The sequence below is a fragment of the Perkinsus marinus genome (assembly GCF_000006405.1).
Source record: "Perkinsus marinus ATCC 50983 genomic scaffold scf_1104296958444, whole genome shotgun sequence".
NCBI classification, from domain to species: domain Eukaryota; phylum Perkinsozoa; order Perkinsida; family Perkinsidae; genus Perkinsus; species Perkinsus marinus.
In genome coordinates this window covers 9207-22097 of record NW_003206792.1, presented here as the reverse complement: position 1 = coordinate 22097, position 12891 = coordinate 9207, and the positions used below count along the sequence as shown (strand labels likewise).

Genomic DNA, 12891 nt, shown 5'->3' with positions numbered 1-12891 from the left:
CTAGAAAGAATGCCGCCCAACACATTCCGAACCCATGCGGCACCTCCTCAATCAACAATCCAAAACCACTAAGTGTAGAAATATCATCACCACAAATAAGACAATAACAACAACAGTGTCGTAAATCATCATCACCATCATCGTCACTTGTCTGAGTTACTCCAGGCCGCCCATGTCGTTGGGCTGATCGTTCATCGTCATTCCACTCAACTGACCTAACACAGAGGGAACTCAGCGGCCCCTACGCGAATAAATGTCACCACCTATCGGAGCTTGGCGTCTCTTCCTGCCCAGGACCAGACCCCTGAAAATAACAGAATCCACGCAACTCGACAACCACGAGGTCTAGTTACTTCTTAGGGGCTCCTGATGCGAACGACTGTTGCTGCTGCTGTTGGTAGTAGTCATTCAATGAACCCTCCGACCCTGCCGCTGCTGAAGTGAATCCACCACCTGGGGAGGGACGCGCTAGGCAAGCGATGCGAACTGGGGCCGCCGGTAACCTTGAAATCGCTGCTGCTGTTGCTGTTGAACCGGCCGAGGTACACCGAAATCATCACCACCGATGGAAGAGAACTCATCCACAGCAGTGTCGTTACCAAACCCACTCGGGGTAGTGAGGGACTCGGCAGTGGAATAACCCTGTCGACTACTACGGAGCCTCGCCTCTGAAAAGGAGTATGTCCGACTAGACACGATGAACACACATTGTGAATACCTTTGGCCTGTTGGGCCCGTAGTTTAGCCAACTCCAGTTGCTTCTTCTTAGCCACCTCCTTGGCCTCATTCATCTAACATGAGCCCTCCCTCGTCAGCCCGGCCAACTACCAAGCCGTCTTACTTTGCTCTGTTCGATCATCTGGGCCAATCTCTCCTCATGGGAGTCCATCTCGGTATAGGTCTTTATTTGGGATAGAGTAACAGCCTCTCGATACCTAACCAACAGCATCACCTCATCCCCGTCGACCTACAGTCGCCTACCCAAAGCTGACAACCTCATCAAACGCAAATACAAGATCGAAGATGTTATCCAGAACAGCATCCTCCGTTACTGAGGTCTTCACTACTTCCTGCACCACCTGCGGTCAACCACTGGTCATCATCCCACTACAGCCTCTGACCATTACGTTAGTGAACAGCTTGAGCGTGTCCAGATCCTCTAGAATGTTCGACTGTTTCGTCGTGATAAGCACCTGATCCGCAGCGTACCCCTCAGTAAACCCCACTCTACAATTACCAAGTAGAGCTGCTCTATGGGTTGATAAACATAACGAATATTCTCCGTCTCGATGTAGGTGTGATCGGACTTCTGATTTTCTACCAACTTCATAAACGCTCCCAGTAGACCTGCATACAGACCACTCAGCGGAGCGTAGCGATTCACGATTGGGGAAAATAACCTTCAATTCGTAGTCTAGGCATGTCGACGAACTGCCGAGCTAGAAGTGTCTTCTGCTTGGAAACCACTGCTGCTGATAAAACTACCATTAACGATGGATGTTAGTCGTAGGAGAAAAAACAAGTAACTCCAATTAGAACTACAACCACCAGCAACTCCACAGCCACAAGACTCCTAGGGAAAAGGGCGCTTCTACTACTACTGCAACCAAAAAATACACTATACTGCTATACGGTGTTGAATAGAGTAGCCCAGCCGCCATCATGACTCATCATGGTTTCACTCTAGCCCTTGCTCCCCAGGCCGGGCAGTCATCGCCATCATCTCACCAAGGGTAGGGGCGATAGCTGAATCGATAAGCAGACGACGAGCCCTGTCCAGGATGGTCACTTACCATTAGGTCCTCCTCCCTGTTGGCCCCTCTTGCGCCCAAGGACCAACCCCCTGAAGGCATCAATCTACCAAGTGCATCACCGAGACCAACTACTACTTCTTAGGTCCACCAGCCATCGGGAAGGATCCATCATATCGGTCATCAGCTCCAGATGGTTGGATGTCCACAGCAGCACTGGTGAAGCCACCACCTAAGGGCCCAAGATCCGACCGAGCTCCAACGACCACTCCGACCTTCAAACCTCTGACTACTACTGCCCCCTATAGGACCCCTCTCCTCCTCCCCCTCGTAACGACCCAAGACGTTGTCACTCCCAAAGCCCGTCGGGGAATCATCAGCCCCAGAGGGCATCATACGGGCCCGTAGCCTTTCCTCTGACCATCACCAACCAACTGCTAGAGTGTCACCACCCAATTGTGAATACCTTTAGCCTGTTGGGCCCGTAGTCTAGCCAACTCCAATTGCTTCTTCTTAGCCACCTCCTTGGCCTCATTCATCTGACATGAGCCCTCCCTCATCAGCCCGGCCAACTACCAAGCCGTCTTACTTTGCTCTGTTCAATCATCTGAGCCAATCTCTCCTCATGGGAGTCCATCTCGGTATAGGTCTTTATTTGAGATAGAGTAACAGCCTCTCGATACCTAACCAACAGCATCACCTCACCTCCGTCGACCTACAGTCGCCTACCCAAACGTAATGATCTCGTCAAAGGCAAACACCAAATCAAACGCGTTGTCCAACACCGTTTCCTCACAAATAGTATTCCTAACAACCTCGGGGACAACCTACAATGATTGTGATCAACCTAGAGTAAGCAGCGAGTACCGTCGTGAGTAGCTTCAGCGTGCCAAGGTCCTCGAGAATATTAGACTCCCTGCTCGTCAAAAGGACCTAACTCCCATATACGTCCACTCAGCTGCTGCTACTGCCTACCAAGTAGAGCTGCTCTATGGGTTGATAAACATAACGAATATTCTCCGTCTCGATGTAGGTGTGATCGGACTTCTGATTTTCTACCAGCTTCATGAACGCTCCCAGTAGACCTACATACAGACCACTCAGCGGAGCCTAGCGATTCACGATTGGAGAAAATAACCTTCAATTCGTAGTCTAGGCATGTCGACGAACTGCCGAGCTAGAAGTACAGAGACCATCCCCCTCCCCACAGCCCCTCTTCCTCACCCTCCATCCTAAGCCTTGTCACGTCAACGAACTGCCTGGCCAATAAGACCTTCTGGTCCGATACTATGGCGGCTGATAACACCACCATATCACCGCTCAGGGAATGTAAGATTCAAAAACTGCCACAGACATGCCCTTCACATCAGGTCACTCAACGCAACACCAAAGACTTCAGAAAATCATCATCACTGAATCACCATCATCATCGGCGCCTCGGATACCCGCCGCTTCGCTTCGCTTTTTTACTACGAGGTTTCCCGTCACAAGCATTGGTAGTATCTTCAGTAGCAGCAGGACAACCCCGGACCATCTACAAATGACGATGAGCTTCTTCCCACTACCCCCAAAGACTGATTCACCTTATCCAGCTCTCCAGCGAAATGCTCTAGACCGAACTTCTGCCGTACCCAGTCCTCACAGACCTTCCCTCTGTTGGCCTGTGACGATACCATACACTCCAACGACATTAGCTTTAGAAAAGTGCCAACACGGGGGCGGGGGCATACGCTCTCATAGTACCACCCCTATGATGGAGTTTCGCCCGTGATACGAGAAACACTAGTGAAAAATAGATTTCACGACTACTTCATATCGCGAGTATCGTGTTCTACGCTACTTCACGTAAAACGAGCGAAATTCCAATGATATTAGTATGAGCGAAAATATGACTACCACCATAAAAGATGGTCAAACTAACTTCAATGGGAATTGAAGTTTTTACTACATCCTTATGTTGGAACTCTTTCATAGCTCTGCAGAATTCATACGGCTCGGACGGGCCTTCACGGCAGAGTCGTCCAGTCTTGCCATCACAGATACTCTCCAGAGGTCCACCACTACGAGGAGCGATGACAGGGGTGCCTGAGGTATCTTTAGGTTGACCACACAAGATACAGAAAAGGTCCAGAGTGGCTACCTAATGCCATGCTTTCACATGGAACTATACCGAAGTGTTCCCTACTGGGAGTGTACAAAGTGGCCAAGGCATTCCGCAGAAGCCACAGCCTCACACCGTCCGAGACTGAACGTAGGAAGATGACTTCCCTTCCCATCCCTCGAGCCTTCTCCTGAAAGACACCCGTCAAAGAGAGCAACACTTTCAGATGGTATCACCTTCAGTTCACTATAGTGTTCGACATTTTCTCGAACCCGGGAGTCGTAACCACCAGCTACTACTAGACGGGGAAGTGAATCGATGTCAACAGCAGATGCATCAGAGGACTCAAGAAAGAGCTTATAAGCCACAATAGCCAAGGCAATATTCTTCTTACGCTCATATCTGGCCGAATACCACATACCACACTCCCTCCACTTCACAACAACTACTACTACTACTACTACTACTACTACTACTACTACTACTACTACTACTACTACTACTACTACCTATTCAGAGACACATAGAAGCCGCTCTTGACCAGCTCTGCCGCGATGCTTGGATCCAGCTCGTCCTTAGGTGGGATGCGTGGTCCATTGGCGAGGAAGGCATCAGTAGCAGTAAGGTCCACAGGAGGGTACACCACCTACCATCACCATCCTCAATAGCCTTTGCATCATCTACTACCCGGAGCTCCTTGCCCTTCAGTGATGGGAAGGTCCTCCTAGTAGTCTCCTTAGTAAATTGACTATTAACGGCAATACAGTCCGCTAGTCCTGTGGTTAACTCCTCCATACGGTCCACTGGATACCTATTCGATGGCGATCCAATACAATTTCGTGGCGCGCGACATGGAACATTCTCTAGGCCTGCTCTTTTTCATACAAGTACTACCAAATCACTAAACAGTACCGAGCTTCAACCACAACGAATATCATACTGTATGCCTCCACTACAGGGCTACTACCTATAGAGCCGCTTCAAGGCGAGGGTCCGATCAGCACACAATAGCTGGTCAGGGAAATGGCAATAGAAGATGACCCGTGGCGCGATAAGGCGCAGTAGAGGGTTTATAAAGGAAACCTGAAGGTGGCCTCAACCACATGGTCGTATTCAGTGCATTTACCTGGTCATTAATAGCTACATCGAATCGGGCTCCAGATATGAATGCGTACAGACAGAGGTAGACCATGCGGAGGATAGCACACACCACAGTGAAGTGGCCAAATATGGTGCCTAATTGGACCTATTCCGTATCTTCCACAGGCAACCTCAAGATACTTACGAGGCAGCCAGTCTCCGGCGACAGTCACTTTGAGCGTCCCATCCCTAGTCGATTGAAAACAGTGTTGTGGGTCGTGATGGGAGGTATAAAACTCCACCTTATGCCCTAACCTGAATCGCCTACTGCATTGACCCTACCAGTTGTTTCTATTACCGTTGTAGGCCCTCTGCTGCTGACACTACAAGGTTCTCAGCCCCACCGATGCCCAAGTCTAGGTGGAAGAATACCTATCCAAACAACCAGAGCTCACATGTCCCCATGCAGGCCCTAGACCCTTCATGTAACGCATGAACGTCATCGGTTCAGGCAGTACGAGGGTAGCCAAGGTGCTCCTTTACTGAAACTTCATTTTGCAGGGGTAAAATTCAGTCGCTTTTCGCCTTGTCCATTACAGGATTGTATCACAGAGGCCGCCCAAAGAGGGTAGGGGTATCGACAAGCCTGATATCCCCACCTACCACTCGTAAAGGTTCTGCTCCGTCCTTCACCATGAGTTTTGGGACCAAAAATAATCGATCATCAGGGCGTGCGCTTTCGTCGTCCTCCGTCGTAAGGGCGTAACAGGTTTCGCCAACTCGGATTTCGCCAAGTAACCACCGCACAGATTTCATTTGCCAAACACCAAGAAAAGCGGTCAAATACGGGATATTACGCTGATAACACCGGGTCGGCGTTTCCGATACAAGACTAGAAAACGGCGGAGTTCTTGGTGAAAGAACGTTTGGTTGGCGGCGGGAAAATGGTTGGTATAACACCTACGTATGAAGGAATTCAGCAACTCTTGCTGAATACTGATTTCCGCGACTTGGCATGATTTATGAGTATACGGGTTTTGCCTAGTCGTCGGAAGACACAGATTATACCAACATTCAAGAAATTGTGTAACCAGCGGAGCGAAGTGTAAATAAATTGTTATAAACAATTTATGGACCAATTGTTAGTCCTGTGAAGTTTATAATATAAACATGTCATCACTCTGTTCTCATCACATGTTTCACTGTTTTCATTCATCCTTAATGGGTCGTGTAACGTTACTGAGTCCGATTCAGTATCTAACAGTCTTGAGTTTATGGAGTTGGTGGATAACAAATATGGTGAGGTTAGTTCTGTGCCGAACTACGATAGTTCGTCTGTCTGACCACAGCCTCATCTTGTGTCCAGCTTCCAGTGTAAGCCTTACACATATACATGTCCTTATTCCATCCTCTCTCATTTTCGTCCCTCATTCGTGACGTGACACGCTCTCTTATGGGTCCCGTACGTCACGTTTCCCATTTGGAAAGAATCTTAATACATTATGAATGAGTTACCACGGTCCATGTAGATCTTACGTCTCTGTACTTGCAGTGCAACACTGGTGGTTCCGTCTCAGTCTTGTATTGATATTCTTGATTCCGTTGTGGAATCTTACTGAAATTTTAGTGTAAAGTTTACACTGTAAACAAGTTATTGGTAAGTGGTGTATGAAATACTAGAAAGTAGAAGTGCTGACAATAGCCATCTGATTTCAATTGATTGAGTTTATTCTGCGTATTGTCATTGTTTTGCGTTTGAAGTTCCGGGAAAGACAAAAGACACATTAACACGACGGAAAAGCCCACTCACCGAATTATCAAATATTTACACACAAATGAAAGATACTCAACCACAAAATTAGTGCATACCTTCCTAACAGCGAGTCACGAACCATTGGTTCGGAACCAACAAGGCAAGAACTTGGCATTCTGCACGCAAGCGAGATAAGATCTCTACGATCTGATGTCATTACAACTCTCGTAGGATCTAAGACGTAACAATCACCTCGGCCGACACGTGATGTGTGTCGGGTTACACGTCAAGACGCCTGGCTCAAGAAGATGTTCCCGAAGCTCAGTCTGAAACGAGTGAAGAGTATTCGCATCCATATTATAGTCATAATATTATGTCACGGTGTTTCATGTAAGTCGGAAGTCAACGAAAGTCCCATGGTCATCTGTAGGAAATGATCTGATATGATGAACAACTCATCATGAACTTGAATATCATCTTCAAAAGTCTCGAAGCGAGACTCTAACCAAAAACTGCCAAGTTGACGCAACCGTCATCCGCGGAATTCTGTCAAGCCATGAAAATCAGCAAACATGTTTCGGCGACAATTTACGGCGAATAGTGGTTATAAGCTGAATACGCACAAGTTTTAGGCAAATCATGCGTGTACAAGAGCTTTCACCTATAAAATTAGTTTGTTGGCAAATTCTGAATGACCCCATTTACGACGAAAAATTCGCTGATTCCTGGTTTAGTTTGGCTGTGTTGAAAGTATTCGCCTAACAGAGCCAAAATTATGGTCCTATCCTGCACAGAAACGGATTTGGACCACCCCTTGTAGGCAAATTACATGCTATGAAGGTGGTTTGCGCGTACGGGCGAGCGAATTCGAAAGTTTGGTGAACGGTCATACCAAAAATTTCGTCGAAACCTGTTCGCTACAGATACCAATGCGCTGTAATTCCGTCTGCGAGGGGGTTATAAAGGATTTTGCCGACTAGTCATTTGACCATTCGGTTACAGGTTTCGCCAAGTTTGGCGAGTTGGCGAAACCTGGTGCTCCGCGTCGTAAAAGAGCTGTGGCTGTGAACACCTTACGACTTCATGGATGTTCGTTGAGTTGGGAACAGTGATGGTGGTTTCACGTGAACTGAGTCCTTCTACTATTGAGGACGATGATGTCCCCTTAGATGAGGCTAGAATACGATCTCGTGATTGTTCTTGTGACTAGCCAGTCCGCATAATAAAGGCACCGCCATTGCTGTTCAGTAGTGACTTTGATTCCACAATGAAAGGTGGCAGCTTTGGTAAGGGTAAAGGGAAGGGCATGAGCGGCAAAGGCAAGGGCAAGGGAAAGGGTATGAGCGGCAAGGGTAAGGGTAAAGGCAAGGGGGGCAAGGGCAAGGGAGGAAAGGGCAAGGGAGGCCATAAGGGACCCGCCAAGGTCATCGTCGAGCCCCATCGCTTCGAGGGTTGCTTCGTATCCCGTGGTAAGGATGAGGCTCTCCTAACCCGCAACATGGCCCCCGGTGAGAGCGTCTATGGTGAGAAGCGTATCACCGTTGAGAAGCCAGTAGAAGGCCAAGACCAGCCCGAGAAGATCGAGTACCGTGTATGGAACCCCTTCCGTTCCAAGTTGGGTGCTACCATTGTCGGTGGTGTTGCCAACATGCCCATCAAGCCTGGCAGCAAGGTCCTCTACTTGGGTGCTGCCTCTGGTACCACCGTCTCCCACGTCAGCGATATGGTCGGCCCCACTGGATGCGTCTATGGTGTTGAGTTCGCCCATCGTCCTGGTCGTGATCTCACCAACATGGCCAAGAAGCGTCCCAACATCGTAAGCCCTCTAAGGTATTTCCTTCCCTCTTATCCCCTTCATCAGGTCCCCATCATCGAGGATGCCCGTCAGCCCCTCCGTTACAGGATGCTCGTCCCCATGGTAGACGTCATCTTCGCCGATGTGGCCCAGCCCGACCAGGCCCGTATCGTTGCTGTCAACGCCCAGCAGTTCCTCAAGAACAATGGATGGTACATCATCTCCATCAAGGCTAACTGTGTCGATTCTACTGCTGCCCCCGAGGCCGTCTTCGCTAGTGAGATTGAGAAGCTTAAGAAGGACAAGCTGAGGTAAGTACACGAGCCCGGTAGAGTTCATCATTTGCCCCTCTGCCCTCAGACCCAAGGAGCAGCTCACCTTGGAGCCCTACCACAGAGACCATGCTGTGGTCATTGGTCAATACCGACCTATGAAGCATAAGAAGGCCGAGTAATGGTACACTTAGTTATACTCTCACCGAAATCTACTAGTCACTATCTCCAGCCTGGAAGGCGTGGACCTCTTGAGGTCTTCGTCGGCTAACGTTCCTTCTACCATTATTACTCTCCTGTTGCGTATTCGTGATAATTAACATCGTAACAACACAACTTCGAAACCTCAGAAACCATAAATTAGGATTTGTTTATATCTGTTATAACACTATCATCATCAACATCCTTTGCCAAGGTGTTTGTAGTTAGCAACTCTCTCAGCCTCCCCACAGTGGCCGCCACCAATTGTAATCGGCTCATCTCCACACCCTTCAGTTCCTCATCGGCACTATCCTCGGCTACTATCCTCAATTCAGCATCGATCTGGCTGGCCACACCCTCTACCAGGGAAGTGACAACTCCACTAAGCCACTGAGAGGATCTTATATGCCGTGCCGTAGCGTTATTGATGGGGTCCGCCAACCATATCATTATACACCAATTAACAGCTCCAATGATGGTATCAGTACCGTCCACCACCTAACATCGAAATGCAACACTACTACTACTACTACTACTACTACTACTACTACTACCTTGAAGTCGCCAGTGAGAGCAGTCTGTATAGCCTGAGTAAACTTGTCTACTAAACTGAGCCGTACCACATCAGGTTGTTGGAGGACCTACAGTGTAGTGTAAACCCCATCGCGAGAAGCAACTACTATTACTTCACTCCACCAATCATCCTCATATAACTTGAGTATAATACCTACCACTTGGTCCACTCTACTGGTCTTCTCTACTTGATAATAGGTCTACCATCACACCGTCCGACCTGAGCATCCCCAGCCTAAACCACCCACCTCCAGTCTTTCCTCTATTGGTAAGGTCCTAAGGTCCCCCTCCACAATGGTGTACATCCTCTGACGCTCTCCCAGGGTCATCTGAGTACACCCGATTCATTGGGTCCTGATTTATCCACCACTACTACTACCATAGCCTCGTCACTAGTGATAGCAATCTCTAGCACGTGGCGGAAGAGATTACCAGGATTCCAACGCTGTCGTGTGCCCTCGATGAAGTTCTGGTAAGGGAGATGTCCCTGCAGCTCCTTACCAAAGAGGCGACTGAGGAAGGTATGTGCGGGATAGGCATCTCGAGAGGTTACTCACAGGCCACTTCGAATCGCTATGATATCGTTACTCTCAAAGAGGAGCTGTACAGTACCTGTGAAAATAATTGTCAACGTGATGGTTGCATAAACTGCTTTACATGCGAAAATATGAGTGTATACTGCATGCGACCAGACTAGAGGCATCCAGACAGGAGATCCTCTCGGGCGCTCCACAAAGGCCAAGACCAGCCAGCCCAACCTCGACCGGGCCATATCCAGCGCGCTCACACCGTCACTACTCTGCATCAACCTGTGTTGCATCTATCTTCACTACGACAGTAGTAGCAGATAGCCTCACCCCGTCTCCTCGTGCGGTACTAGAGTGAGGATTCTATTGTAGGTGTACTGGAGTATACCCGAGGAGTGGTAGACGGCAGAGTTCACTGAGATGGGATAAGACCACACTACTACTGAGAGTGTGGTAAAATTTGCACATGGTCAACCACATGTGTTGGTGACAATATCAAAATTCTGAAGAAATTTTGGAAAACTCTTGTTAGGTTGAGCACACTCCTCGTAAATATTCTCCCAATTCGTATATGAACTCCTATGAATAGTCAGTAAACAGGTGAGGAAACAGCACCAGAACAGTACCATCGTTGAGAAGCTTGCCAACAGTGTTGTCCTGTAGCTTGTATTCCTCTGGACTATCCCCGAGCAGGGGCAGACCTACTCTGCTCTTGGACACCCTACGACAGAGCTCCTCTGAAACCAAGCACGCTAATGATGTTAGAACCTGATGGGACTAAGGGTTGAGAACATCTCCTAACCAAGACCATGTCAGTACCTCTAGTCGACATGAAGATTCCTTGGGATCCTCCTGTAAAGCAGCACCGACCTTAGCATCATATCCATAGGTGCTGATGAGCTCTATACATGCACCACAGATCTCCTCTAGGAGTTCACAGTCGTTGGAAGCATTCCAATACGAAGGACTGCCGTCCTTGGGTTGGGCGAAAAACTTACGCTGTATCATCGCTACTATACCGACTAGATACCTGAGGTGAGAGAATGCACGCCTATAGACGTTATGAAGGAGCCTATTGGGAAGACCCTATCACCTTGCTCTATCGCTTTTCATACGGCCCGACTCTACCCGGACCATGAGGCGTGATAGGCCCCGCAATAGAGCTGCTGCGGCCACAAAGGTGGTAGTGGTGGTCCCTCGAGCCTGACTGGTGTATGATAGGACAGCATGGAAGTTGATATTACCTCTCTATCGGGTAGAAGGGATAGTGCTTCCATAAGGAAGGTGTAGCACTCTCGAGGACGGGATACGACTGCTATCTCGCATCTGAGGACAGGCAACAGCATCATCGTCGACTTCTGGCTTCCCGACATACATGGTATCTTTTAGTATCTTCCTGCCCTCCTGGGACTCCTCAAGGAGGTTCCCTTTGGCCAGATCCATCAGAGGACTGAGAAGGCCGGGGGCAACTTGGCGTAGAGTGGTGTTGCTACGAAGTTCCGACTGAACGTATCGATGGCATGGCGAGTTGCTCGATTTATGGTATTACAATAATTCGGCGAAGGAATGTTATCGCGTCTTCTGTTGTGTTTAGTTGTTGAATTTCTTCTATGAGTCGTTTCTCGAGAGCTAGAGCCTCCTCAGTGAGAGGCACAGACCTCTCTGGAGGGAACTCGGCTACTGTGGACATATCCAACCAATTTACTACTGTAGCTAAGACTGATCAAACTGGTGTAGAAGAGTCAGCGTGTACGGTTATTGGTACAGCCCCTGAGAGTCCTATTGTGGGTGATATGGGAAGTACAAAATTCAAGGAAAAGGATAAATCGAACTCGCGGCGTGGTAGAGGGAACCCTCATACCACTCGTCTTGGAAGCCGACAGGGCAGCCAGATCCCCGAACTGTTATAAAAGTGGTATATAAGGTAACCGTATCTCTGAAGCTTCTTGAACCTCATCAGTCTTCCTTGAATTGTGTGATTTACGGTAAAGCATAGAATTCAAGGAAGAATGATAAAGTAAATCATTTATCCGTCCAGTGATAAGCTCAACTGGTACGCCTCTGAGATACTCGGGCATTAGAGAGAAATAGTTGGGTTCCCAGCCTTGACTGTAGCATCGACAACGATGAGATGGGACAGGATAACCAAGCTGCATTTCTCTCCAATGACACACAGTCGATTATAATGGCGCGCGCGACTGCAATATAAAGTTTCTTAGAAGTGCTATAGCGTGGATAAGCGTTACTTTGTAGGGATTGATTTTCTTATTGTAATTCGATCGAAGTATCATTAGTGAAATCTGCACGAAATTCGGTAGACTTCTTGGAGTGGTGTCTCGACAGCAGCGACCGATCTACTGGGGGAGGCCGCTGAGTCGGGACATCTCTCTTGGGAGAATATGGGAGGTAACTACCCTTGAGTGGGTATGGCTTATTACTCCTTTTCAAAGGCATCTATTGGCATCAACAAGAAGTTGATTATATCGAACATGTCTAGTCCAGTGGAAGGACAGCAGCAGCAACCTCCTAAGGAGGAGCTCACCGAGAAGGAGCTTGCCAAGCTAGAGAAGAAGAGAGCCAAGGAAGAGGCTAAGCGACAAAAGGTAGGAGACGATGTGGTCGTGTTATGGTATGGTTATTGCCTGTATCAGGAGGAGGCCAAGGCCGCCCGTCTAGCTGAGGAGAAGCGCCGTTTGGAAGGTCCTGATGTACCCTACTCAGAGGTGGTCACTGGTGACCAGAAATTCGGCCATACTTTTATCCAATCTCAAGTGAAGTCCCTCGGGCGTAAGTTCACTAAGGTAACGCATTTGGATGCCACCATGAAGGACCAGAAGG

The 12891-nt window shown here is 48.5% G+C and overlaps 5 protein-coding genes across 5 annotated transcripts in view; 2 read left to right on the top strand and 3 right to left on the bottom strand.

The window, feature by feature from the left end:
* Window positions 1-349: 349 nt before the first annotated feature.
* Pmar_PMAR008289 (coatomer delta subunit, putative) lies at window positions 350-1488 on the bottom strand (the record flags this gene model as incomplete). The annotated part of the gene is made up of 8 exons (XM_002774296.1): window positions 350-453; window positions 504-668; window positions 719-791; window positions 842-935; window positions 982-1079; window positions 1128-1193; window positions 1238-1347; window positions 1401-1488. The coding sequence occupies 8 exons, from the start codon at window positions 1486-1488 to the stop codon at window positions 350-352; spliced, it is 798 nt and encodes a 265-aa protein (XP_002774342.1).
* Window positions 1489-1678: 190 nt separating this feature from the next.
* Window positions 1679-5426, bottom strand: Pmar_PMAR008288 (Alpha-1,3-mannosyltransferase ALG2, putative; the record flags this gene model as incomplete). The annotated part of the gene is made up of 22 exons (XM_002774295.1): window positions 1679-1746; window positions 1794-1843; window positions 1890-1983; window positions 2048-2167; window positions 2218-2290; window positions 2341-2434; window positions 2481-2578; window positions 2619-2684; window positions 2727-2836; window positions 2976-3047; window positions 3225-3285; window positions 3317-3412; window positions 3700-3836; window positions 3892-4019; window positions 4054-4254; window positions 4362-4498; window positions 4540-4663; window positions 4820-4935; window positions 4979-5088; window positions 5138-5247; window positions 5291-5364; window positions 5388-5426. The coding sequence occupies 22 exons, from the start codon at window positions 5424-5426 to the stop codon at window positions 1679-1681; spliced, it is 2178 nt and encodes a 725-aa protein (XP_002774341.1).
* Window positions 5427-7931: 2505 nt separating this feature from the next.
* Window positions 7932-8988, top strand: Pmar_PMAR008287 (RNA methylase, putative). The gene is made up of 3 exons (XM_002774294.1): window positions 7932-8501; window positions 8547-8791; window positions 8841-8988. The coding sequence occupies exons 1-3, from the start codon at window positions 7953-7955 to the stop codon at window positions 8932-8934; spliced, it is 888 nt and encodes a 295-aa protein (XP_002774340.1). The 5' UTR covers window positions 7932-7952; the 3' UTR covers window positions 8935-8988.
* Window positions 8989-9112: 124 nt separating this feature from the next.
* On the bottom strand, window positions 9113-11743 carry Pmar_PMAR008286 (hypothetical protein; the record flags this gene model as incomplete). The annotated part of the gene is made up of 14 exons (XM_002774293.1): window positions 9113-9451; window positions 9508-9594; window positions 9640-9726; window positions 9775-9855; window positions 9906-10038; window positions 10084-10138; window positions 10184-10335; window positions 10384-10468; window positions 10680-10821; window positions 10873-11083; window positions 11147-11256; window positions 11298-11379; window positions 11429-11556; window positions 11603-11743. The coding sequence occupies 14 exons, from the start codon at window positions 11741-11743 to the stop codon at window positions 9113-9115; spliced, it is 1833 nt and encodes a 610-aa protein (XP_002774339.1).
* A 799-nt stretch (window positions 11744-12542) lies between these two features.
* Window positions 12543-12891, top strand: part of Pmar_PMAR008285 (aspartyl-tRNA synthetase, putative) — a gene marked incomplete at both ends in the record, with an annotated part of 1025 nt that continues 676 nt past the window's right edge. The window contains 2 exons of the mRNA XM_002774292.1: window positions 12543-12656; window positions 12705-12854. Coding sequence (XP_002774338.1) covers window positions 12543-12656; window positions 12705-12854 — 264 coding nt within the window. The remainder of the gene's footprint in view (window positions 12657-12704; window positions 12855-12891) is intronic.